The sequence below is a fragment of the Sturnus vulgaris genome, chromosome 29, assembly GCF_052056855.1.
Source record: "Sturnus vulgaris isolate bStuVul1 chromosome 29, bStuVul1.hap1, whole genome shotgun sequence".
Taxonomy (NCBI): domain Eukaryota; kingdom Metazoa; phylum Chordata; class Aves; order Passeriformes; family Sturnidae; genus Sturnus; species Sturnus vulgaris.
In genome coordinates this window covers 403,544-428,792 of record NC_142271.1, presented here as the reverse complement: position 1 = coordinate 428,792, position 25,249 = coordinate 403,544, and the positions used below count along the sequence as shown (strand labels likewise).

The 25,249-nt window shown below is 53.4% G+C and overlaps 1 protein-coding gene across 2 annotated transcripts; it reads left to right on the top strand.

Moving 5' to 3' along the window:
- Positions 1–24,254, top strand: LOC106862788 (adenosine receptor A1). Of its 2 annotated transcripts, XM_014892003.2 has the most exons (3): positions 1–182; positions 564–946; positions 23,282–24,254. In XM_014892003.2, the coding sequence occupies exons 2-3, from the start codon at positions 606–608 to the stop codon at positions 23,916–23,918; spliced, it is 978 nt and encodes a 325-aa protein (XP_014747489.1). In that variant the 5' UTR covers positions 1–182; positions 564–605; the 3' UTR covers positions 23,919–24,254. The 2 variants fall into 2 exon arrangements, with proteins under 2 accessions (XP_014747489.1, XP_088036714.1); XM_088180588.1 differs by lacking the exon at positions 1–182 and having other exon boundaries at positions 481–946.
- Positions 24,255–25,249: the final 995 nt, after the last annotated feature.

The following is a 25,249-nucleotide window of genomic DNA, read 5'->3' as shown; positions in this document are numbered from 1 at the left end:
GGGAGCCGAGCGGTGCCGGGCACCGGGGACCGAGCGCAGCCCCGGCGGCCGCGGTCAGCCCGGTTCCCGCAGGGGTCCCCCGGCCGCCCCCAGCATGAGCCCCGCCTTGCCCTGCGGGAGGACAGCGCTGCCTCTCCGACCGTGAGGGCGCCCCAAAACAAGCCCTGGGTTTGCAGGACAAGGTGAGAGGGGTCGGGGGCGGGAGGGGGCGGGCGGCGGCTGCTGGGGCTCGGGGCTCAGGCGGCTGCAGGGAGGGGATCCAGCCAGGGGCCAGCGGGGATCTCGCTGCAGACCCTCCCCCGAAGGGCTCCGATAGAGGCTCCCGGGGCTCCGCCGCTCTCCCAGGACTGTCTGGCGGCTCCCGCTCCCTCTTCAGCGCCGGGAGCAGTCGCGCTACGGGATGGAGGTGGGTGCGGGATGAGCTCGGGAGGGGCGGGGGGCCCGGAGCCCCGGGGGACGGCACAGAAGGGAGGGGGTTTTTCCCACCCCCTCGCACACGCTCCATCCCGCTCGCAGCTCAGTCAGCGATGCCACTCTCTCACCGCCTCCCTGTGCATTTGCAGGTGACCGAGGAACCACACGGGAGCAGGGCGGACCGGAGCATCATGGCACACCCCATCTCAGCCTTTCAGGCTGCCTACATCTCCATCGAAGTGCTCATCGCTTTGGTGTCCGTGCCGGGCAATATCCTGGTCATCTGGGCTGTGAAGATGAACCAGGCACTGCGGGATGCCACCTTCTGCTTCATCGTCTCGCTGGCGGTGGCCGACGTGGCCGTGGGGGCTCTGGTCATCCCCCTGGCCATCATCATCAACATCGGACCCCAGACCGAGTTTTACACCTGCCTCATGGTGGCCTGTCCCGTCCTCATCCTCACGGAGAGTTCCATCCTGGCGCTCCTGGCCATCGCCGTGGATCGGTACCTGCGGGTGAAGATCCCAGTCAGGTAGGAAACGGCGTCATAACCAGCTCTGCTGTGGAGGTTAAGAGGGAGTGAGGAAACCTAAAATTCCAGGAGAAGCAATGGGAGAAAGGACTTTCCTCCACGCAGCAGCAACCGAGGCAGGCTGGGCGGAGGGGATGTGGGGGGAGGGTGTCCTGGAGCCTCCAGCAGCTTCTTTTGGGGGCTCAGGGGGTGCTGGATGTGCAGGCAGGGATCACATTGTGGCAGTTAGCTGATAGTGAGGGACAGTCCCTCACGGGATCCCCGTGGCCAGGACAAAGTGTGTCCCCACACATGGGAGAGCCCCAGCCGGGTGCTCCAGGAGGAAAGGGGACGACAGATTTGGCTTTCAGCCCAGCTTTTCCCTTGCAATGGGGAGCACAGGGGTGGCTTGCTGTGGGACACAGCTCTGTCAGAGGAACCAGAGGTAACAATCTGGCATGTTTCATGGAGCAACCTCACCCAGGAGAGACCCCTGCTATGGGGTGCCCCTCAAATAACTAACTCCTTTCCCCGTTTTTCCCCTTCTGTATCTGTTGCCATTCCAAGCTCAGGGTAAGTGCCTCGGGGCGTAAAGGAGGGGAACACTTTATCTGAGCACTTTATTCGAACTCTTCCATTCCAGGAGGAGATATTTAACCCTTTTTATGCCCTGCTCCCTCCCTGCCGGGGCCGTGCTGGGCTGGGGAAGCATTTCTGGGTGCCACGGTGGGACCGGGGGCTGTGAGCAGGGCTGGAAGGGGATGTGACACCCGATCTCGGTGCCCCCGAGCACAGCCAGGCTCAGCCCCTCACTGTGAGACCCCCTGGCTCTGTGGGGACACCTTTGCCAGGCTCGTGGGCCCCGCAAGGTTCCGGATGTGGGAGCATTGCTGGAAAGCAGCCCAGCCCAGCTGAGCACTCGTGTCACTCCACTGACCCTTTTGAAGTTCAGGCAATTCGCTGGAGGGTTCCCCGACCCTTCTACAGCACCAACACCCCAGAAAGGCACCAACCCCCTTGTGCTGGTGCTGCCCACACCCCAGCGGGTGTAGGGCCCTTCCTGGGGCAGGAATTGCCTTCCCATACAGGGAGACAGGGACAGGAGACACCTGTGTTGGGATCACCTGGCTTCTCTAGAGTGCTCGGTGTTCCTAGATCCATGGGATCAGGCCAGAGATGTGTTCCTTTGGGATTTTCCCTCAGCCACCACCACCAGCAGAGGCTGCTTGGAGAAGGAGTGCAAGACAGAGGAGGGGGCGCAGGATAAATCCAATCCCTGCCCACCCCCTGCCTGCCACACATGATTTCACAGACTGTTCCCGACTTCCTCGGTGTGATTTTCCCAGTCACTGTCTCCCAGCCCGCTGGTGTCACAGAGTGATTCCCACCCTGTCACTGCTCTTGGAGCTTTTTTGGGCTTCACGCATCCCCTGCATGCAGGGAAGGCTCTGGTGTGTGAGTTCTGCGGCTCCACAGGAGCAGTGCAGCCTGTCAGGCATTTTCCCAACAAACCAGTCCATTTTTAACTCCCTGTCTGACTCGGAGCATAAGATGGGCCTTTTAGGGGAGATTCCTGTCCTGATCCCAGGGAGCAATATTAATATTACACTGTTCACAGTTTGGATGGGCGTTTCTCATGCAATTTCCACCCTGAATTTTGTGATCCTATTGTGTTCCCAAGCACTCAGCAGCAGGAGATTTCCCTCTGTCTTTTCACAGCCTGTTTTAATATTGAAAAGCTTTGTAACCTCATCAACTTAATGGTTGCACTCAAGTATCTCAGAGGTCTTTCCCAACCTTAAAGATCCTACAACTTCATGAATTTCTGGCAGTTGGTACATGTGGTGATTTTAGAGGATGTAGTGCCCTGTATATAGCACACAGGATAGGAAACACCACTAAGGAATATTCCCCGAATCTGAAATGCCTTGAGTTTCTGCCAGCCTGTTGCAGGATGCTAAGGATGACAGTGACAGCATTTTTGCAGTGCTCTCACAGTCCTTCCTGACTGTGACACTGAATCCAGCAATGGCAAAGTGGGTGCTGAGAGCCTGAAGCCCCTGGCAGGACTCAGGGCCCTGGAAGACCATGTGTGGCCACTGTGCCTGGGAGAGCTCCAAGCATCCCCAGAGGGCTGCAGGCAGTGATGGCAGCCAGATCTGGGCAGAGATTTGCAGGCTGGTGGGGGGGGTTGTGGGGAATATCTGCCCCAGGTTCATCCCTAGGGCAGCCAGGACACTGAGCAGGGACATCCCCTCTGGCACAGGCATGGACAGTGTGCTCACTGCAGCCCATTTCTGTGCCAGCAGGATTCCTCAGACAAGCACAGGATGGATCCTCACCAGCGTGACCCACATGAGGCTGAGGGGGTCCTGTGGGGATCCCCCACATTCCAAGCCTGCCCCCCACCCACAGGCAGCCCTGGCTCAGGGAGAGGGAAATGCATTTCACAGAATCACAGAATTCCTGAAAGGTTTGTGAGCGAACACAAACACCCCCTGCCATGGGCAGGGACCCCTTCCACTATCCCAGGTTGCTCCGAGCTCCTTCCAGCCTGGCCTTGGACTCTTTTAGCGATGGGTCAGCCACAGCTGCTCTGGGCAGCCTGTTCCTTCCTTCCAGGGAAGAATGGCAGGAAATGGGGAACATGGTGCATGGCAGCCTGGTTCCAGCTCCAGGCTCCCCATGGGCACCCTGGCCCTTGGGCTGCGAGTTTGGGGGACAACCTGCAGGTCCAGAAAACATATGGACCCAACTGCTGGAGACCTGAGTCCTGGGGGAACGCTGGGAATATGGTGGCCCCAGAGGTGGGTTTCTCCTGAAAGAAATGGTGCCTTGAGATATTTGGGGTGTATCTCCAGGGCAGTGGGAGATGCAAAAGCAGCATCCATCGCTTCCCGTGGACACAGAAGCACAGAGGGACACGGGCCCCTCCTGCAAGGTGGAGGCAGATTTTATCAGATAGAGAGGGATCTTGTTTGGATTTCAGTTGGCACCTCCTGTTCTTCCTTCTCTACCCAGCACACACCCAGCATGGTCAAGGGACTGGGATATCCCACCAAACCCTCTCCCTTTGCTCCAACTCCTGGATATGATCCCTCCTGGCTGCTGGGGCCTGAGTGATGCTGCCTCCTCGCCAAGGGGCCTTTCCTTGACTTTAGAGGGATGCAGGAGCATCACTTGGACTGAGCAGGCTAGAGCAGAGGGTCCCCCACTTCCCAGCCCCCACAGGAACAGCTGGAAACCACCTAAAATAGATTTGCTGGTAGAAAACTCCCCCTCGCCTCTCATATCCTTCCTCTCTGCCTGGCAGCCAAGCAGGACCCCCAGCCTGTGATCCCCCGCATCTGGGCACAGCGGGGTCCCCCAGCCCAGCCCAAACTTCCCTCTCACAGCCATGCTTGGGGAAGATGAAACGAGTTCAAAGGGAGGGGAAGCAGCCAGCTGGGGGTGTCCGGCAGGAACCGGCCCCTCAGCATCCTGGTGGAGGCAGGATGCTGGAGGAGATGGTTCTGGAGGGATGTTTTGGGGGAATGCAGCTCCTTCAGCACCAGCCTCTGCTGTCTCGGGGGTCCTGTCTCTGCTCTGACATGTGTTTTAGGCCTTTTGGAAAGGGCCATAGCAAAAGGAGCTGCTGTCCTTGGGATGTGCCAAACCACCCCTTGGCTGGGGATGCTGAATGCGTGGATGCAGCCCAAGCCTATCTTGGAATGTCCCTGGGGGTCCTCACCTTGTGACCTCACCTCAAACACTATAAAACGTGCCAGGAAGGGAAAACCTGCAGGAATCTGATGTTTGCAGGAGCCCTCGTGTTGGAGTCTCTCTGTCCACAGCCAGGACCTCCACCCTCTGTGCCTGAGGTATTGGGCATTGGGTATCCTCCCAGCCCTTCCCACCCTGCAGCATCCCAAGGAGCATCCCACCAGGGAGAGCAGTCTTTGGTGTGGCTGAAGGTTTGGAATGCACACCTGTGAGGCTGCAGAGCCATGGAAGTTAGATCAGAATGGTTGGAACTCTCTAGGAAATGGGGGGCAGGAGGCTGGCGCACAGCAAGGGGAAACCCCAAGGTAAAAGCAGTGTTAGGGGGTGGCTCTGTGGACAGCGCTGACATTGTTTGGTGGTTCAGGAGTGCCCTATCTGGAGTGAGAAAAAACAGCTCAGGGGTGGCAGGAACATCCCTCAGCCCTGGACTGCAGTGAATGAGGGGGATGTGCAGGCAACATGTGAGCTCCTGGGTGGACAGGAAGGGGGAAGGGGGAAACTTCCCCCCTGGACTCCCTGTTTTCCAGGCTCCTAACTGAGCTCAGGCTCTTCCCCGGACTGTAGCATTCTTTCACCTCCTCTCCAGTCCTGCCAAGAGCCACATGCATGGGGCCAGTTAGGGCTAAGTCATGGGAAGCCTGGGAAGTCTTGTTGCCCTCAGCCAGCTGGGTGGTGGAGCTGGACACATCTGAGGTGGCTTTTCCCCATTCCAGGTGTCCCAGGGAAGCTGTGGCTGCACCATCCCTAGAAGTGTCCAAGGCTGGGTTGGACAGGGCTTGGAGCAACCTGGGACAGTGGAAGGTGTCCCTGCCCATGTGTGGAATGAGATGAGGTCTCTTCCAACCAAACCATTCCATGATTCCTTGACCAAGATTTCATGGAGGGTCTTGGCAGGAGAGCGATGGGCACCTGCTGCGATGGGATGAGCAAGGAAGAGAACATTAGGATGGTTAGGCCCAAGTTCCAAGCTCCCAAAACATCTAAGGGCCCATGGGACATCTCTCCAGCACTCCCAATATTTAGTGCCAGGAAATTTTCCTGTCCAGCCAGGCCAGTGAGCAAGCCAAACCACAGCTCTTCCAAGGCCTGTTTCACATTCGGAGGAATTTCAAAAGCATCCAGGTGACTCAGAGCTCTCACCCTGGAGCTCATCTATTTTCTTTCAACCTCCATTAGTCAGTGAAAAGATGCCATCCATCTGTACAGGCCCCGTCCCTGAGAGATCACATTTCATTTCCAAGGAGAACACTCCCATTTTCCCTAACCTGGAGGAATTTTGGGGACTGGTCGGTCTGCAGCCACCTCTTCTTTCATCCCTTGCTGTACTCCTCCAGGTATATTTTTAGCAAGTAAGAGTGATATGTGGAGACCTTAATTCCATGGAACAGACAGCTCTGAACCCAGGATGGAGATTAAAATGCAGGAATTACAGTCCAAGGAGGCGTCTGCAGATTTGAGGCTGTTTCCAAGCCACAGTTTCCAGCAGACTGCACCAGCTCAGCATGTGGGTGCTACATCAGAGCCAACATTTCCCACCGAGCTCTGCTCCAACCAGATCTGGCTGCACAGACAAGCTGTGCCAGAAGCACAATTCCAGTAGCACCAAAATCACGGAGCCCTTGAGATGGGCAGGGATTTACCAGCAGGTTCTGTTGGTCTGAGATCCTGGTAAAGACCTGTAAATACCCAGGTGAGCTGGTTTTCAGCCCTACTCTCTGATCCACAGAATAATTTTCAGCCATGAATAGTGTAAGTCAGGGATCAAAGCCATGAGGGCTCTTCCCTCGGCGAGGGAATGCCTGGATTAGGAGCTGGGAGCTCACACAGCTGCTGCAGCGGCGCCACGAGACCTTCGCTGGCAGACACAAAATCAGGTCACTCCCAAAAGCTCCAGACTCTGCCATGCGGCTGCAGGGAGGCAAGTGGGGATATCAGCAGCATTCCCAGCTCCTGGAATGGCAGGGAAAATGCTGGGGCTTGAGAGTGTCAGTTTAGGATGCAGTGAGGAGCTGAGTGTGGGAGGCTCCATCCCAGGCAGAGCAGAGGGAAGGAGATGAGAGCCCTGAATCCTGTGCGGGGATGCTCCAGACTCCCAAATTCTCTGAATTAAAGGGCAAGAGGAGATGAATGGCGTCAAGAGACCCTGTATGGGCTTCCTGAGCAGCAGGACCCTGCCCCCTCTCGGTCCCTGCATATCCCAGGCGTGGGCAAGGCGTGGTCCCCATGCTCTGTAATCACTCTGACCCCAATAGCAATGTCACATCTGTCCCTTAGCAGAGCTCACGTCTGCCAGGGCTGTGCTTCAGGACCATGAATGAAAACCTACTACTACTACCTGGGTGCTGCTGCACTCCAAGACCCTGCTCTGGGAATGTTTGCATCGTGCTTTTCACCTATTTCTATTGATTTTCAGGGTAGGACATCGACCCGTGGCAATGTTTCCCCAGTAAATTTGAGGGTGTGTTCCCAGCAAGAGCACATCTGCAGATGGGGAAACTGAGGCATTGAGCTGCACCATGGCTGGCTCAGATTGATCCCACGGGTGAGGGATGGAGGCTGGGAACAGGGAAGGTGTGGAAGCTGAGATTTGCCAGGACAACATGGCCTCTGTTCCTGCACTGCAGTCCTGCCATGACTGTGCCCAGGGCTCTGGAGACAGGCTCCTCCAGGATCCAGTCCTAGTCCTGGTGATCCCTGCAGTAATTCCATGAAATTCCACGAATTCCAAGAATTTCCATGTGAAATTCTTTCACAGCCCAGGGTGCATCACAGTGTGGGTTTGTAGCCGTTTGTGGTATTAAAACAGGCAGAATGTGTCTTAAATAGGCCAGGTTGGCTCAACTTTAGGACAGAAATAAGATGCAATGGGTTCAAACAGAAAAGGAATGGAAATTTAGGTTCAATACTGAGAAGGAATTCTTCCCTGTCAGGGTGGTGAGGCTCTGGCACAGGGTGCCCAGAGAAGCTGTGGCTGCCCTATGCCTGGAAGTGTCCAAAGCCAGATTGGCTGAGGTTTGGAGCAATCTGGGATGGTGGAAGGTGTCCCTGCCCATGGCAGGGGATGGAGTGGGATGAGTTTTGAGGTCTCTTCCCACCCAAACCATTCTGGGATTCTGTGATTCTGTGGCTCCCCAGGAACATATCCTGAAGGGAATAGACACCAAACCAGGTGGGGATGTCTGGATGGAACCCAGCAAATCTCTGCCACCTCCATAGCCACGGTTCAGGTGTGGTACCATCAATCCGTCTACACTACCAGCCTGTGTTCCCTCATCCCATGCCAGCATAGAGGGTCCATGAGGTCCCCATCGAGCAGAAAGTGAGGAGCACCCACAGCCAGGACTACCCAGACATGCTGGGGCAGACAGACAGGTCCCTCTCTGGAGCTGAGAGATGCTCCTGTGTCTGGGGTACAGACCTATGGATGAGCTGTAGGGCCCCAGAACTGCCTGGGAACACCCAGACACACTGCCACACTTCCAGGACATGGATTTCCCTTTCCTGGAGTGACAGGCTGTGTCCCAGGGCACTGGGTTAGTGGAGGTGACAGTGATGCCCCTCTGGGCTGGATGTACAAGGGCCCTGTGCAGCTGCTGGCACAGAGACAAGGAAAACACCCCAGGAAGGAGGCTCTGCCAAAGCAAAAGCTGCTGATTCAGCTGTCCCAGCCCCTGCCAGCCCAGCCTGGCCCTGCAGGCTGGGTGTTGGGGTGAGTCAGGCCCAGCTCACCATGGTCTGTGCTGAGCTGGCTCCGAGCATGCAGGAGCCCTTTGATGGATGATGATGATGATTCCTACATCCATTTGATGTAGGAATGTGACTCCAACCAGGGGAGGTGCCTGACCTTTACTGAGACAGTCCCACCTCTGGTCTCACCTTCGCTCCACATCATCCAGAGCAGGTGATGGAGCAGGAATAAGTGACTCATGGAGGTGCAGAGGAGCTCAGACACCACTCTGGGGTGTAGAGGGGCTCAGAAACTGCTCTGGGGTGCAGGCTGGACTCAGATGCTCCTCTTGACTTTGGAGCCTTTCCCGTTGACTGGATCTGGGGCCTGGGCTGGTCTCTGTGTCCTTGCCCAGACAAGGCACAGGCATGTGGCCTCTGTCCTGCTCTTGTTGGATATGTGCCCTGTGGCCACCAACAGCCAAACCAGCCTCAGCTCCTCTAACACCCCCAGGTCAATCACACCAGGTTTTTTAGTCTATTTGTGGTGTCAGAATAAGCTTAACTGTGTCCTAAAAAGCCAGATTGGCTCTGTTGACCAGGAATAGAACTTTGGCCATGACGTCAGGTGGGAGACAGCTGGGACAAAGCCCACCAGCCTCCACTTCCAAACTCGGATCTGGAGGGACCCCTGGGAGGCTGGACCCAATCTGGGAGATTGATTCTGTGAGACCCTGTCTGGGATACCTCAGAGCAGCTTGTACCAAACACCAGGGACTGTTGGACATGGGGATCTGCTCAGAGGAGACCTGTCCCAGCATGGCCTGGGACATGCAGGTCCATGGGTCTCCAAGGCAGAAGAGGCAGGGCTGGACAAAGGATCAGGGATGGGAACAGTGAAGCTCCTGCATCCAAATGACTGTGCTTGAAAATCGGCCTGACAACAGGGAATGGCTCATCCAAGGGATTGGAGTGGTGCATTGGCATGTCTGTGTCCTGAGGTGGAGGCAGAGGGGAGAAAGGTCATAGCAAAACAAAGAAGGATGGGGAAAAAAGAGGAAAATGTGTGAGATGCACCACAGTGAAAGAACCTGGGAGATGAGTTTCATTGTGACACACACCAGAGTAATTTCAGACTGAGAGGAACTGATGGGCTGGAAGAAAACCTCTGTCTGGAAGGACAGGGAAAACCCCTGAAGGATGTTGCCCACAGGGTTGTGAGGAAAGCCCAGGCACAGCGTGGGGAGGGCTGTGGTCTCTGCAAACAGCAGGACATGGAGCATGGAGGGGACCACAGGAGTGAGAGACTCCTGGGAGGGGTGGGGACAGCTCGAGAGGCTCATCCCCTGGGGGACAACAGCACTGTCTCAGCCTGGGGAAATGACAGCCAGCACAGCTGAGCTAAAAGCAACTGCATTAGATTATCCTGAAGACAAATGAATGATTTTTCACAGTGATCCTGCCAAAAGCAGCAGGGATGGACACAGCAGCCGAGCTGGCAGAGCCCAGTGCTGGGGCTGCCAGGGGGTTGGGAGGAGTGTCCCAAGGTGGCACTTTTGGGACACCTCTCACCCAAGGTGACCTGAACTTTCAAGGCATGGAATGGGAAAGGTGCTGTCCCAAAGACTTCCTGGGCTCATGGCAGGGAGTTCCTGCTCTGGAAGTGCAGCCACTCAGCTGCTGGGGCTCTTGCATAGGGTGGCCAGTGGCAAGAAAAAAACAATGGATGCTCTCTAATGCAGCCACAAAAACCCCCGAGCCAGCGGGTTGTCTTGCAGAATAGCAATGAGCTGAGGACTCTGGCCACCCCCACTACACCTCTAGCCCTGCATGGAGATGCTGTTCCCTAGGGTGGCCGGATGGGCAGGGCAGGGGGAAGGGGTGACATCACTGGTGATGCTACCAGCAAGAGAGGATGAAATAACCCTGAAAAACTGAGATCCTCCTCCTTACAGAGTCCTGTGGGCTAAGGGCTGATGGGTGATGGGGGCAAATAGGGGAGGAAGGGCCATGTTTGGTGATGTAGGAAAGAACAGAGCAGGATCAGACACTGGAAAGATTTGGGGCATCTGGGTTTGCCTTTCTCTCCACTGTGGGACCCAACACCTCCCCCTTGCACCCTCACCCTCCTTCTCACTGCATTTCCCATTGTTACCCCATCCCTTCCTTCCCTGGGCTTTGCCCCCCTGGCACTGAGCAGGCAACTATGACCAGCAGCTGTTACAATCTTGGATGGCTTTGTTGGGTTTTTGTCAGGTACCAAAGTATCTGATCACAAAAAGGAGCTGGAGGAGGACAAGAGATTTCTTCGCCAGCTTTTCCTGTGTGTCCCTCCCAGCCTCCCTCTGTGCTGTTCTGGCACCAGCTCTGGTGCTTGTGCACACAGACCTCAGGTATCAGCCATGCCCAGCAGGACTGTGGGGACACAGAGGTGACATCCCCCTGTCCCACCCCTGCCTGAGGTGGCAAAATCACCCCTCCATCATTCCCCTATGGAGGGCACAGAAAGCTGGGACACTGCTGCCATGGCTGTCTATCCATCTTCTCCAGGCCATTTCTCTCCCTGCAACCAGAGATGGGGATGATTTTCTTTGGCCTCCTTCAAAGAAGTGAAGTGCCAGCTCCTGGCACCAGGGATGTTTTCTCATTCAGCTTGGTCCATCTTGGCAGATCACAGATCCCCTCTGCGACTCAGTCTCTCCATCTGTTCACAGAGGGAGTGATGCTCTCTCTGACAACAGCAAGGGGCTGATGCTGAGAAATGCTGCCTCAGACATCACCAGAATTAGCACAATCCTACAGATTAAATTATTCCTCTTTCTTTTCTGCTCTGATAACAACACTTAGTGCCTTTACCTGTGGAATACATTCATTTCTCTTGGTGTGAAGGCTCCATTCTCCACTGAGTGGTCCCAACTGGGAGAGCCAAGGGCTCAGGTCTGGGTCCAGATGGACCTGGCAAAGCCTGAGCAGAGCCAGCATGGGTGTAGCTCAGATGGGTCTAATTTCAGAGAGCTCATTCCCCACATTCAGCACTGCTGAGACACAGGATCTTTATGGGCTCAAGGAGGTTTGTTTGCTCTGAGGGAGCTCAAAGTGCTCCAATAGCAGAAGACCTGGAATCCCAGAATCCAGGAGATGCTGTAGTTAAAGTTTCTTGGGTTGAGGATGGGGCAGTCATTGACACCCCTTTTTTCCAGGGGATCATGGAATCCTAGAATGGTTAGAATTGCAAGGGTCCTTAAAGATCATCTCATTCCACTCTCTGTGACCCACATATGAGGGGGTCTTGTGGGGATCCCCCCCCATCCCAGCCCTGCTCCCCACCCACAGGCAGCCCTGGCTCTGCTGAGGCTCAGGGAGAGGGAAATGCATTCCACAGAATCCCAGAATCCCAGACTGGTTTGGGTGGGAAGGGACCTCAGAGCTCACCCTGTTCTGCCCCCTACCATGGGCAGGGACACCTTCCACTAGCCCAGGTTACTCCAAGCCCTGTCCAACCCGATCTTGGACACTTCCAGGCATGGGGCAGCCACACCTTCTCTGGGCAGCCTGTGCCAGGACCTCACCACCCTCACAGGGAACAATTCCTTCCCAATATCCCATCCAGCCTTGCCCTCTGGCAGTGGGAAACCATTTCCTCTTGTCCTCTCCCTCTATGCATTGTCTGAAGTCCCTCTTCAGCTCTCTTGGAGCCCCTCTAGGCACTGGAAGGGGCTCTGAGGTCTCCCCTGAGCCTTCTCTTCTCCAAGTGAACATCCCCAGCCTGGCTCCAAAGCAGAGGGAGCTCCAGCCCTTGGAGCAGCTCCGTGACCTCCATCCTGGTCCATATGTCCCTCATCTCCATGGCCTGAGCCAGCCAGGCTACCTGGGCAGCCTTAGCCTGTGTCTGCCCATTGTTCCTTGCCTAGAATTAAGACCAGAGTAATTAGGAACATGCACAGGCTGTAAATTAGGCCCAACTGAGGCATTTCACTGCAACACCTGATCTTGGGTCTCAGATCTCTCCACCATCCTGATGGAAATACAGAGCTGCTTCCTCCCAGGGAACAAGGCCTCCCAGTTTTCTTCCAAGGAAATAAACAATCTTTTAATCTAAATGAGAAAACAGAGTGCAAATAAACCTCCGATTTTCTTTGCATTTGCACTTTTAATTTGTTTTCCTGGTGACAGATTCTCAGAGGTGAGGGAACATTTAATTGTGGTCTTAACTGGAGCCTTTTCTTCCAATTTGGCATTTCATTTGACTGACTGAGATATAGATTTACTGTTCAGATTCATTCCAAGATAAACAACCCAATGGCTTTACACACATGTCCTCTGACTGTTACTTCTTCCATCTTTATGATGTATGGAGGGGGTAATTACACAGGTTTTACTTAAGCTTTGTGGAGACTTGTGTTTTGAAGCAAACCGTAGCCCAAATTGGTACCTCCAAAATTATTTCCACCAGTTGAAACTACATATAACCAATTAATTAAAAAAAAAAAACAAAAAACCAAAAACAAAACAAAAACAAAAAAACCCAACCAAACAAAAAAACCAAACAAACAAAAAAAACCCAAAACAACAACAACAACCAAAAAAAAAAAAAAAACCAAAACAAAAACAAACAAACAAACAAAAAAAAAAAACAAAAAAACCCCCAAAAAACAAAACCCACAAATAAAAACAACCAAAAAACTTAAATGAATCCAGCTGCTTTTGCATTTGAAATTGATCTTTTCATCAGGGGAAATATGCATTGGACAGAAGGTGCTGGACTGGTTGTTTTGGGTTACTGTGTCCTGTGAGGTTTTGAAACAGTAGATCTCATCAGCACAGCTAATTCTCCTCTAGGCATTGGGTGGAGAAAAAACCCCCTTCGTTTTGGGAACCTCTGGCCAACTTTTCAGTCTTGAATGTCCTAATCTTTGAACTGGGTTAAGTGCAAGAAAGGAAATGTTCCCTTTGCAGTGACAAATTGTGCTATGATCCAATAACAAGTTGCAGTTGCAGCCTAAAAAACTGAGGATTTTAGTTGTTGACTGCAAAATCAGGAGTCAGGTTAGCAAGAGAAGTGTAAAACCCAAGAAATGAAAAGGCAGCCAATACCAAAATTTTGTTCCAACTGTAATTTAGGATATCTCTTTTTTTACTGATGAGTCCTTCTGCATTGGAGAGATAAAGACCCACCTCAGCCCTGCTCTGAGGCTTACTTGGTGCCTCTTAATTGAGATTCTATCTCCAGTTTCCTGCCTCCCATTTATCTGGGGAGCAGATCTTGATGTTTCTTTGAATGCAGATACAACAACAACAGCAGCTCTCAAGACCCCTCTTCATTTCCCTTTTCCTTGGGGTCCCAGACCTGCTCCTACCTTTTAATGGTTCTTGATGTTTTCCAGACTCTCCTGGCTGGAAGCCTCCCCTGGAGCCCCAGCTGGCCTTTGCTGGGCACTGTGGTGGTGACCAGCAGGGAAGGGTGGTGGCACTGGGCACTTCCTCAGCTGGCACCTCCCTCCCAGCACAGCCAGTTTCCCTCTGCAGCTCAGTGTTTTGTGGGATGGACTTTGAGCGACAGAGGCTCTAGGAGCCCAGTCATATCAGGCACTTTATATCTGCTGTCCCATTTCCATTTCTCAGAGCCACATTTGTCACATTTGGGATTTTAAGTGGGTTTTAGAGCTACTTTCTTTCTTCGTTCTCCCTTCTTCCCTCTCCCTTCTAAATTTCGAGGGCTGACTTTCAGAGTCCTCATTTCAAAGAGGTTCTTTTGCATAAAGAACCAAAATATGCAATGCATATGAAAATCAAGTGCAATACAAGCAATAATTATAAACCCGCCACTTTTATCCAGCCAAGCCCTGGATTTGCACTGAAGATTGCCAAAAGCTGCTGTTTATCCCGTCTCCTTTGTACTCAGGCAATACCTCATCCTCACTTATCTGATCACACAGATACTCTGCTGAATTGGGTCTGGACAATCAGCTCCTGGCTAATTGCTATGGCAGGGGCAGAGCTGTTATGTGACACCCCTGGAGGTGGCCAAATCCACAAGTGATGGCCCAGCACAGCAAGGGAAGATGACCTGAGGCTCCTGGCCAAGCAGGTTGATATCCTACTACAGCACTGGGTGAGAAACACCTCCAGCACTGCCACAGAATGATGGGATTGTTTGGGTGGGAAGGGGCCTAAAAGCTCGTCCTATTCCACACCCTGCCATGGCAGGGACACCTTCCCTAGACCAGGTTGCTCCAAGCCCCATCCAACCTGGCCAGAGAGAGAGGCACATGGGGTTGAGTGGCTCTGCCTGAAATTGTCTTCTGCTGGAGGTGGGGCTGCTCCCACAACACAGTCGACTCATCCCTGTGATGTGTGGGAGCCACCCTCGGATTCAGACCCCTCTCTAAGGAGAAGCTCACACAGCAAATTCCTCTTTTTGACAACAAAACTGTTTAGACACTAAAAATGTCCAGGAAATATATTGCACAGGGGCAGCACTGGAGACAAGTCCATGGTGCTCATCACACTGTTCTGCAGATTTCACCTCACCCCCATCTCTTGGGGACCAAGCTGTCCTTCTCTCTGTGTCCTAATTCCCAAAGTCCTGAGGCTATAAAATAATCTCAGCTTCTGCTTCTTTTTTTTTTTTTTTTTAAAGCAGCATTTCTCACACTTTGCTTTGCTCAGAATGTTGTTGCCTGAAAGCAGCAGCCAAAAGACGAGAGCATCACATTTTTTTAGAGAACATCACCAGTTCTGAGATTCTGCAGTTGTTTCATGATTTTGCAGCCATTGCCAATAGTGTTAAATCACTTCCCTCCTACCTACCTCAGGATCCTAGAGGAAGAAGCCAGAGGTTCAGGAAAATTCAGGGGTCCTGGAGGGTCCTGACCACACATGGTAGAGGTGGGCAGGAGCTCGGGAACTGCCTGGGTGCAAAACTATGGCTCAGTGGGACTTGTGCCCCACTGTCCAGGGCCATTGGGTGCACCCTCACACTGTCACATGGCAGCAGGAGGCTGGTGTGTCCAGAGCAGAGCCACCCACTCGGCACCCTTGGATGGACTTGGTGCTGCCCATGGCATCGGGGTCTCACAGCTCCTTTTGGGAGGGTCTGTCTGGGTTTGGAGGGCAGTGCTCACTGATAGACACAAACTAAATTGTCATTTCCCTCAGGCATTGGATGGCCTGGGCATCCCAGCTCCCTGCTTAACCTGCACACACACATTTGGGATGAGGGGCTGAGCACAGGGTGAATGGTCCTTGCTGAGAATCTGCTTGTGCAGCAATAGAGTCCATGTCAGGATGCAGTCTCAGACTGAAAACCAAGCTCAGTTTGGGAACAAGATTAGTTTTCTGAGCAGAAAGGATTGATATTGGCTGTTGGGGTGAGGGATGCTGCTGGAGGATGGAGGAAAATCCTCTCTGAGCAGAGTGGGTAACTCGCACTCCTTCACCTTCCTTGAACAGCAGCCACATCTCCTCCACACCGGGTGAAGGAAGGATCCGTCAGTGTGAGGTGTCTGTGCTTTCCATCCTCTCTCCCCGAGATTTCCCTCCCGTGCTCCCCCTTGCCCTGCAGCACTTGGTCACGGTGGGAGCCTCTCGGATACTCCAGGGGAGCTCTCGGTCCTGGTTCTTGGTGGAGCTGCTGTGGTTGCTCACCCCCCACCTCTGAGCTGAGGACAGCTGGGCAAGTGATCTGAAAGAAACTCTGCACTTACTGGAAGCCTGCGGTTTGTTCCCAAAGGCTGTGATTCATTGCCAGAGCCGGGGCAGTGCAGCGGCACAGACACCCAGAGGGAGGCATGGATCCAGCTCTAGGAGGGGTGTGGGGAGCTCAGCCAGCCTGGTGGGATGTTGTGGCTGCTCCCGGCTCCAGGGACCAAAGGTGGGATAGGACAAGTCTCCTTGGCTCTGCAGGAAAAGATGTAATCCTGTCACTGGAACCTGAAATACAGCAGGTTTAGCTCAGAACAAGCTGGGCACTGTGGGGACATGGGTGAGCAGAGAAACCTCCTGAGGCTCTGAGCAGGAAAACCCGCTGAGAGTGATGTCCACACAGGAGGTGCCAAGCTCAGGATGGGCTGATCTCTGTGTGTGCTGTGCTTTGAGGTTTGGTCCTATTGGGACTGGTGGCATCAGGACAGTGGCAGAGTTGGGGAGATGTGGCCAGGCTCTGGGTTGACCCCGGCTGGAGCTGGGGGTCACCTTTTCCCACATCTGTAATTGCCATCTGAATGGACATCCCTGATGGATCCTCATTTTGGTACTGCCAGTCTGGGCTGAAGATAAGCTGGAATGGCCAGGCTGCCCCATGGAGGCATCATTCCCCCTTCCAACCATTTTAGCACATAAAACTCTTTTCTGCCTTATTTCTTCAGCTTCTTGTGGGGATGTTTGTGTCCCTAGGGCTGCTTTTGGATGTGCTCACATCCCTCCGTAGTCCTCAAGGATTTCAGGATGCCTCCAAGGTCCTGAGAAATGTGTTGGGGCAAGCTGAACCCACACCAAGGCAGCAGCATTCCCTGTTTGGACCCCAGGACACCTGCAAATGCTCCAGGTCCCTCCACAACCTTCTCTGACAAAGCCCAAAGCACAGAGCCCCATTTTTATGTTTTTCTCTTGCCATTTGCTGGAACTGTGACCAGCTCCAGCTTCTCCCACCACTGAATGAAGCCCTCATCAAAGCCCTAGGGACTTCAGGGTTTTGGTATATGGGAAGTCCAGTCAATTTTGGCAGCATGAATTTGTTCTCCTCAGTCACCCTCAGTTTGTTCTCCTCAATCACCCTCACCAGCATCCATTAGAGAATTTCTGACTATTAGAGGTGATTGCAAACATCCAGAGGTCTTGCCAGATGCTTTGCCTGGCCAGAGTTGTTTGTGTTTTGCAGGCACTCATTGCAGAATGATTCCTACAGAGTCACCATTTTGGGATGGTAAAACCAAAACCCTAAACACAGGCAGACCAGAATGGTCAGCAGTGCGATGCACACATCCACCCTCCCCCATGCTTTTGGGGTTTCTCCTGGTGGCTTTGGGGGAGGTTTGCGTGAAGAAACCTCCTGGTGTGGAACCATCTTGTTGTGCTACGGTGGAGGAAACCCGAAGTGTTTAGGGAGCAGAGATCCTCAAAGAAGAGGCTTCTCATGCCCAGGTCCTCTCTGGGGAGGCAGGAGTGTCTGCAGCTCCAGGTCACCACGTGTGGGCTGAGCTGCCAGGTTAGGAAGGTGCCAGCTGCTCTCAGAGCTGGGCCAAACAGCAAAGACACCACACGATGAGAAAATCCTTCCCTTTCTCTCAGTGGGGTGGTCCTAGCTGTGCTTGAGTGCTCTGCAGGGCAGAGTAACAGGAGTGCTGCAGTGAGAGCCATGCAATGAGACCTCTGGAATCACAGCTCAGAGACCTGGACTCCTTCTCAGCTTTAGACGTCCTGTGCCCTCCTCTCCTCACAGCACAGCCCAGGGAGCAGCAGGCACCCACAGCCCACTGGGCTGTCCCAGTGCCAGCTCTGGACTGGTGGTAAATGGGAACAGGGCAGCCCTGAGCTGGGCTCAGTGGTTGCCAGAGAGGTTCCAGGTAGAGATTTGGGATGCAGCCCCACCCATGTGAGTGGTGGGTTAAAGGTGCTCTTGCCATTGGTGCCTCTCCTGCCCTGGGAACCCTCCAAAAGTGACACCTGTAGAAAAGCCACTGTTGTCCTCATCCAGCTGTCCCTCACCCCGAGCAGACAGGCATGGGTGAGGTACCAGGAAGAGATTTTCCTCCTCAGCTCCTTTTAAATCAGGTCCCCAAGGCAGAGCCTGAGGCCAGGATTCCATGTCACAGCCACCTGGCCTGTCCCCTCCCACCATATTTCCCACTCCCTCTTGTCCCAGGGCACTTCTCAGTTTTCTCCCACAGCTCAAATCTCTTGCAGACCAACCAGCTAGAGGTGCTGGGAAGGGTCACACACAGGGTCCTCCAGGTCTCTTTGGAGCACTGGGAAGTGGCTCTGTGGTAGGATGAAGATGTCAGGCTGGAAATGCTGTGCTGATGGAGACTGCTGGGCTACTTTGGTGCAGGACAGGGGCTCCAGCACCAACAAATACCAATGTCCTTGCTGGATGTGCTCTTCTGGCTCGCCTCAAAGACCAGACTCGTTTTTTATGCCTTTACTTGCCAGCTGGCTTTTGTCAAGCTATTATTCTGGGGTTTGGGGATCAGGACAATCCCCCACGTATCCCAAGGAGGTGCTGATAGGATCAGTCTCTCCATTCCAAGCATTTGTAAGAAGAAGCTGTAATGCCCATCCAAATACCAACTTTGACTGATGTTGGTTGACCTCTGTCCCTCCCAAGGCCACCACTCACATGGTGACACACCCACCAGTGGCCACAAACCCACATTTGCTACCATTCTGTGATTCTATGAAGAAGGAACCAACCTTTCACTTCCAGGATCAGAGGTGACAAAGGCTCTACCATCAGAGTTCCTTCTGCAGCACTTTCTGTGAGTACCCAGGGACCCCCTTTTCCCAGCCCTGAGCTGTGGCTGACCTCACCCTTGCAGATCCCAGACAGCACTTTGCATTTCTCTCATTTCTGAGCAGCTTTGAACACCAACAATCTGAGTTTTCCCACCCAGCATCCTCCAAGACACTGAAAGATCTGAAGGGAAGATACAGCCAGGAGGAAGGAGCAGGAATCTAAATCCTCTGAGATCAAAGCACTTTTGTCTAGAGACTTTCAATTAGATCAAGACATGGTCTGGCTGCTTTGTCTTGCTGTGTTCATTGTGCAGATGAGCTTCATGTCAGCTTGGCCTCCTTTCCCCCTGCCACGTTGGCTCCAGCTTCTTTTCATTAGTAATGGTCTGTCTTCATTAGTGAATTAATTCCCCAGGAATTGCACTGCAATAAACTCTCCAGAGCAAAGACCAGCAAAGCCACATCTTGGCACTGTCTGGACAACAGCAAGTGTTTTGTGGACAGAAAAACTAATCAGAGAACTGCTAAAAACCTCCACATTTTATTCAAACCAGGCCTAGAGTCTTTGAAGCTTTTTCAAACAAAACAAGAGATGTTTGAGGAGCGTTTGGTTTGGATTGACCTCTGGGTCAGGATCTTGGATACGAGCCCTCATCTCTCTCAGGAACAGGCCCCAAGGCAAAGGTGAAATCCATGAAAGCAATGAATGCTCTATTCCCCAGGTGCTTTCAGACCTAATATCTGATATGCCCTAATATCAGAAATGGTCACAGGGCCTTTGCCTGCCCAGGGCTGGTGGGGCCAGAGCAGGACCTGGGCTGAGCTGGGCTCCCTGGGCTGCAGCACAGAGGATGCAGAGGTCTGAACACATCAAGATGTGGCAGGAGAAGTTGAATTTAGTCTGGGAATGAGGACCAAAGAGAAAAGAGGGTGGATGGTGTCTTCAGAGTGATGGCCAGGGGCCATTATAAAGGTCTGGAGGGACAGGACACAGGGAATGGCTTCCCACTGCCAGAGGCAGGGTTAGATGGCATATTGGGAAGAAATTCCTCCCTGTGAGGGTGCTGAGGCCCTGGCACAGGGTGCCCAGAGCAGCTGTGGCTGCCTGAAAATGTCCAAGGCCAGGTTGGATGGGGCTTGGAGCAACCTGGGCTAGTGGAAGGTGCCCCAGCCCATGGCAGAGGTGGAAGGAGATGGGATTTAAATCCCTTCCCTACTAAACCATTCTTGGATCCTATGATCTCCATGAGAAAAAGCTACTCAGTGTCTGCTCCATCCTCAGACTCTCCTGGAGACAGCATCTTGCCCTGCAGAGCTGTTCCCTGTCTCCCTGTCAGCTCTGTGCAGCCCCTGGGGACAATTTGTTGGCCTCCATCTCCACCCATCACCTCCTCCCTTCCCCTGGGGAGCAAACAGCTCTATCAATAATTGCCATTTTGCCTCTTGGCATTATCTTCCAAACCCTCAAAGGCAATTTTGTTCCCAACCGCAGTTCCTGCCCATCCCATCTCACGATGAAGCTGGATGGTTGTTGGTCCTTTCTCCTAGACTTGGCACCCAGGAGGGCTTGGGTCAATGCCCATCTCTGTGGGGAAGGGATGGTGCAAAAACCACCACTCAGGGAGGGCCAGGGGAACATCTACCAATTATAGTCAGGCTCAAACCCCCACAGGCAGAGGAAACAAACCCAAAGTGGATGAGAATGGGGGTGATGATTACCATGGATGCTTTAGTCGAAGCTGTTAATAAAAATAACAGCAGTAATAAAATTGCAATGATGCTGGTAATTGCTCTGGTGCTGATGAGAATAATAAGATTATTTATTAACTATGAGCCATTATCAGCATTTTCTAGTGCTTCTGCCTCCCAGACTGTCCCAAACTCCAGCGCTATTATATTAATGCAAAATGAAACAAATGAGAAAATATTTTTCTTTATGGCATAACCATGAATAATATAGGGAACAGCAAGGTCTATCCTTGTCCCTCTGCTAACTGTCCTCCCACCATGTGGCAAGGGTTGAGAATTAGGTGGGATCTTGCACTTCCACTGTTTACAGAATCACAGAATCAATTAGTTTGGAAAAGGCCTCTGAGACATCAGTTCCAACCTGTAATATTCCACCTTGTCACCCAGCCCAGAGCACTGAGTGCCACAGCAGGCATTCCTTGGACACCTCCAAGGAAAATAAAGTGTAAAAGGAATTGAAGTTTGATTGTGGTCTTTGGAGCAGCTGAGCCCCATGAGAGCTCCATGGTCAGACCCAGCGGATGGATGGACTTGGTGGGCTGGAGGGAGAAGGAACTTGGAGCAATTTTATAGCTTTTGTCATTCTCCATGTGGGGCTGATGGAGACAGTGGACACAGGTCCCTGGGAGCACATTTCCTGCAGCTGCCTCTGCCCTTGTCTTGTTGCTTGAAGGAGTAACAAGCTCCAGATATGGCTGTTTTCTATGGGTTTTTTGGTTCTCCCAGTTTTCTGTGACCATGTCACACACAGGGTGGAGGATGATGTCCAGGTTTGCCCTGGCTGCTTCTGCAGGTGCCCCCTCAAATCTTGTGGGACAAAGAGATGGGAGGAGCAGGGAGATCCAGGTTCTGCTCCCAGACGGCGCCACTGCAGCAAGGGGCAAAGATGGATATAGACCATGGAGAGAGATGGGTGTGCAGTGAGACGGGGTGCAGCCTGTGTCTGGGACCATGTTTGGGGACCGCGGTGACACCACTGCTGCTCAGCAGCTTTATGTGTTGGGCAATGTCTCCCACACAGCTCTGCAGGTCGGGAGCACCTGGAGTGGGAGCACATCCAGCAAAGTCAGTAGAAGACCCCGAAAACTCCCAGGAGTGAGAAATGGGACACAGCTTGCAGGGGTTGCAAAGAAGGAAGGAGCTGGGGAAGGGGTTGGTGTTACTATTTCTGGTGTCACTCCCCAAGCTGTTAAAGCCTGGGGAGGTGGCAGTGGGGTGTCAGAGCTGGAGGGCACATCAGCCTCCTCAAGGACCTGAGACTCCCACGGGAGTCTCTGGCATCTCTCTGCCATCCTCCGCTCTCTGGGGCCCTCCTCACCATTCCCTTCACTTGACCCCAGTGCTGGTTCTTTCCCACTGACCCTTGCCCAGCCCATGCCCCAGTTTTCCCTGCCCTGTGCCTTTCTCAGGGTCTCCTGCCCTCTCTCCTTTCCACAAGGAATAAATCACCCTCCAAAGCCAGCCTTGGATCTCAGCGGAAACAGCTGCCCACGTTGTCACCTCTTTCCCACGGGACCTGGCTGCCACCAGGATGTGGAGCTTTTCCCAGAGCACAGGAGGTCTGTTCAGGAAAGCTGTCAGGGACCAATGGCTCTGGACCCTCTGGACTCACAGGGACTGATGTCCTCTCCTCCAGCCTGTGCCACTCCAAGCTCCCACCTTGATGCCTTGCCCGTGAGAGGGGTCTTGAGAAGGGACAGTGGGTTTGGGTCTTTGGCTGTATAAAAAAGGCCCAAAATGCTCAATTTCCATCAGAGGTAAAGGCTATAGACCTGCAGCAGGGACCTCCGAGCAGCAGGATTGGGAATCCAGGTTTGCCAGCCACCTCCAGATGGTCCCCATGGTTGTGTTAACACCAGAAGCACTGAGAGACCCAGCAAACAGTCAGGAAAACATTATTTGTTCAATCCCCATTGGTGGAAAGCAATAACTCTGGGACTGTGAATCTTCTCAGCCTCCAAATAAAAGCTTTTTGGAGGGCCAGGGGAAAAAAATCAATCCAGCAGACTGCACTTCCCGCTTGGAGAGCTCTGGAGAGATGAGCCCAGCCCCAGTGGCTCCCCAGGGGCATCAGGGAGGGAGCCGAGCCTAGCCAGAACATAGCTCTCCTCCTCCTCCTCCTGCTCCCGCCCCTGGCATCAGCCCATCAGGAAAGAAGGTTTCGTCAGTCCGAGCACATTAGGAGAGGAACAGCCTGTGCCCAAAGCTTCCCCAGGGCTCCATTAGCACCCGCAGATCCTTCCTCCACCCCAGCACATCCTATGGGATGCTTTTCCTGGCGATTTCCTCCCCAGGCACAAGGCAATTGTCTGGGACAGTGAGCTGGCAGGGTTGGTGCGTGGCTGGAGGAGAGGGTGACCTGCTGCTCTGGGTGCAGGTGCTTGGATGGGAGCTGGGCTCCAGAGCATATGAACTCCTTCCAAGACATGAGGGTTGGACACTCAGGCACATTCCAGGTGCTAATGGCTTGACATCAATCCGCCAGAGCTCACGGGTTGTGTCTGGGGTCTCTGCCATCCCAGGACACAGGCAGAGAAACCAGTCTGTGAACACAATTTTCAGAACAGGCTGTTACCCACTTCCAGGGGAGGGAAGGAGGAACATCCTCCTGTCTCAGCACGGGCGCTGCGACCCCACCACTGCCACTCCACCTGGAGCCACACAACCTCCAAGCAGAGCATCCCACCCATGTCTAACTCCTTCCTGTGGCTGTTGTCTCTCCCACAGGTACAAGAGCGTGGTGACGCCGCGGCGGGCAGGCGTGGCCATCACCTGCTGTTGGATAGTCTCTTTTCTGGTGGGACTTACCCCCTTGTTTGGCTGGAACAACCTCAACAAGATGCAGAGGACTCAGGAGCTGAACAGCAGCCACATGGAGTTTATCATCACATGCCAGTTTGAGACAGTCATCAGCATGGAGTACATGGTGTACTTCAACTTCTTCGTCTGGGTCCTGCCTCCTCTGCTGCTGATGTTGCTCATCTACCTGGAGGTCTTCAACCTCATCCGCAAGCAGCTCAACAAGAAGGTGTCCTCCAGTTCCAATGACCCCCAGAAGTACTACGGCAAGGAGCTGAAGATCGCCAAGTCCTTGGCGCTGGTTCTCTTCCTGTTTGCACTCAGCTGGCTGCCTCTGCACGTCCTCAACTGCATCACCCTGTTCTGCCCGTCCTGCCAGACCCCGCCCATCCTCACCTACATCGCCATCTTCCTCACCCATGGCAACTCGGCCATGAACCCCATCGTCTACGCCTTCCGCATCAAAAAGTTCCGGACAGCCTTCCTGCAGATCTGGAACCAATACTTCTGCTGCAAAACCAACAAAAACGCCACCAGCACCACCACAGCCGAGACAGGCACCTAGGAACTGGGAGAGGGCAGAAAGGGGCATCTGTGCCCACCCAGTCCCCACCCAGACACTGTTCCTGCTGTCTCAGGAAGGGGTAGCCAGGACCTGAGGGGTTCTGAGTTCAGCAGCCCCCTGCAGTCCCCACAGCCACCCAGGGGGGTTATTTATTCACAAGCATTGTACTGTTTGGATATTGTAGCCTGCACTGTTCCTTTCTGGTTTAGGATTTCTTTTCCTCCCTGTTTGTTTTTGGTTTTCATTTTTTTAAGCATTGACAAGTACTTAAGGAGAAATTGTACAGACAAGCTCCGAGTTTATCTTCATGCAAATAAAGTCCAGTGATCCAAACCACCCAGGAGGTGCCCTGCCATTGATGGAGACCCTCAGCTCCGTGGTGTTGGTGGTGCTGGGGGCACCTCATGCTCTGGCCCCATGTCCATGGAGCCATGGGAGTACCTGGGCAGTGGGACAAAGTGGGATTGAAGATGCTGAGAACCAGGAGAGTCCAGGGCAGTGGGATTTCTGAAGAAAATAAGTTTAAAAGCCCTTTCTTTCCCCTCTGTAACCAGGGAGAGGTGAGCTGGGGTGAGACATGAGAACAGATAGGAAATGTTTTCCCATGGCATTGCCAGCATCCACAGGGTGGTGAACCCATCACCTCACAGAGCAGAGGGTCAGTCTCCAGCTCTCAGCACTACCAGAGAGGTAGGCAGAGGTAGGTATTGGTGAAACCCTTCAGCATAATCCCAGAGAACTCTGCAGAAACAGCTTTTGCTTCCCTGATGGCTCCCCATGAGTCCCAGCAGCACCCACTTCCCTTGTGAGCTGCACCAAGGGAGTGTGTCCTCTCCACTTGTCTTCTCTCTCCCTTTACTCTGGTTTTGAGTCATTTTCCCTCCTTTCTCCTGACTGTTTTCTGTGAAAAGCAGTAGCAAATCTCTCCCAGGCTGTTCATCTCACACCTCCCATGTTGCTCCCTCCCACCCTCCCTGTGCAAACTCTTTTGACCCAAATATTGTGGGTTAATGCAACCACCTCCACAGCCCAGGGGACAGAGGGGAACCTGGACCGCTCTGGGAGCAAGTAGGGGACAGCTACAATCCACCATGTGGATGCTGATGCTGGCACAGGGCACTTTGCCACCCCTGAAGTTCAGCTGTGGGTAGATTTGAGGAGTGGGTGGCTGGAGATGGACTGTCCCTCATCCAGCTCTGGTCCCTCTGGATGCTGGAAGTGCCAGTTCCTGCTCTGCAGCAAGATCTCCTCCAGGGCTGAAGCAGTGGTGGGAAAAGTTAATTTGAGTGGATTGTGATTCTTTTCTTATCAGCATCCCTTGTTCACCAGGC

Coding starts and splice junctions, on each gene's coding strand:
- LOC106862788 (XM_088180588.1), top strand. CDS start 528: ATGCCACTCTCTCACCGCCTCCCTGTGCATTTGCAGGTGACCGAGGAA. Junction 947..23,281: donor CGGGTGAAGATCCCAGTCAG/GTAGGAAACGGC, acceptor TCTCTCCCACAG/GTACAAGAGCGTGGTGACGC.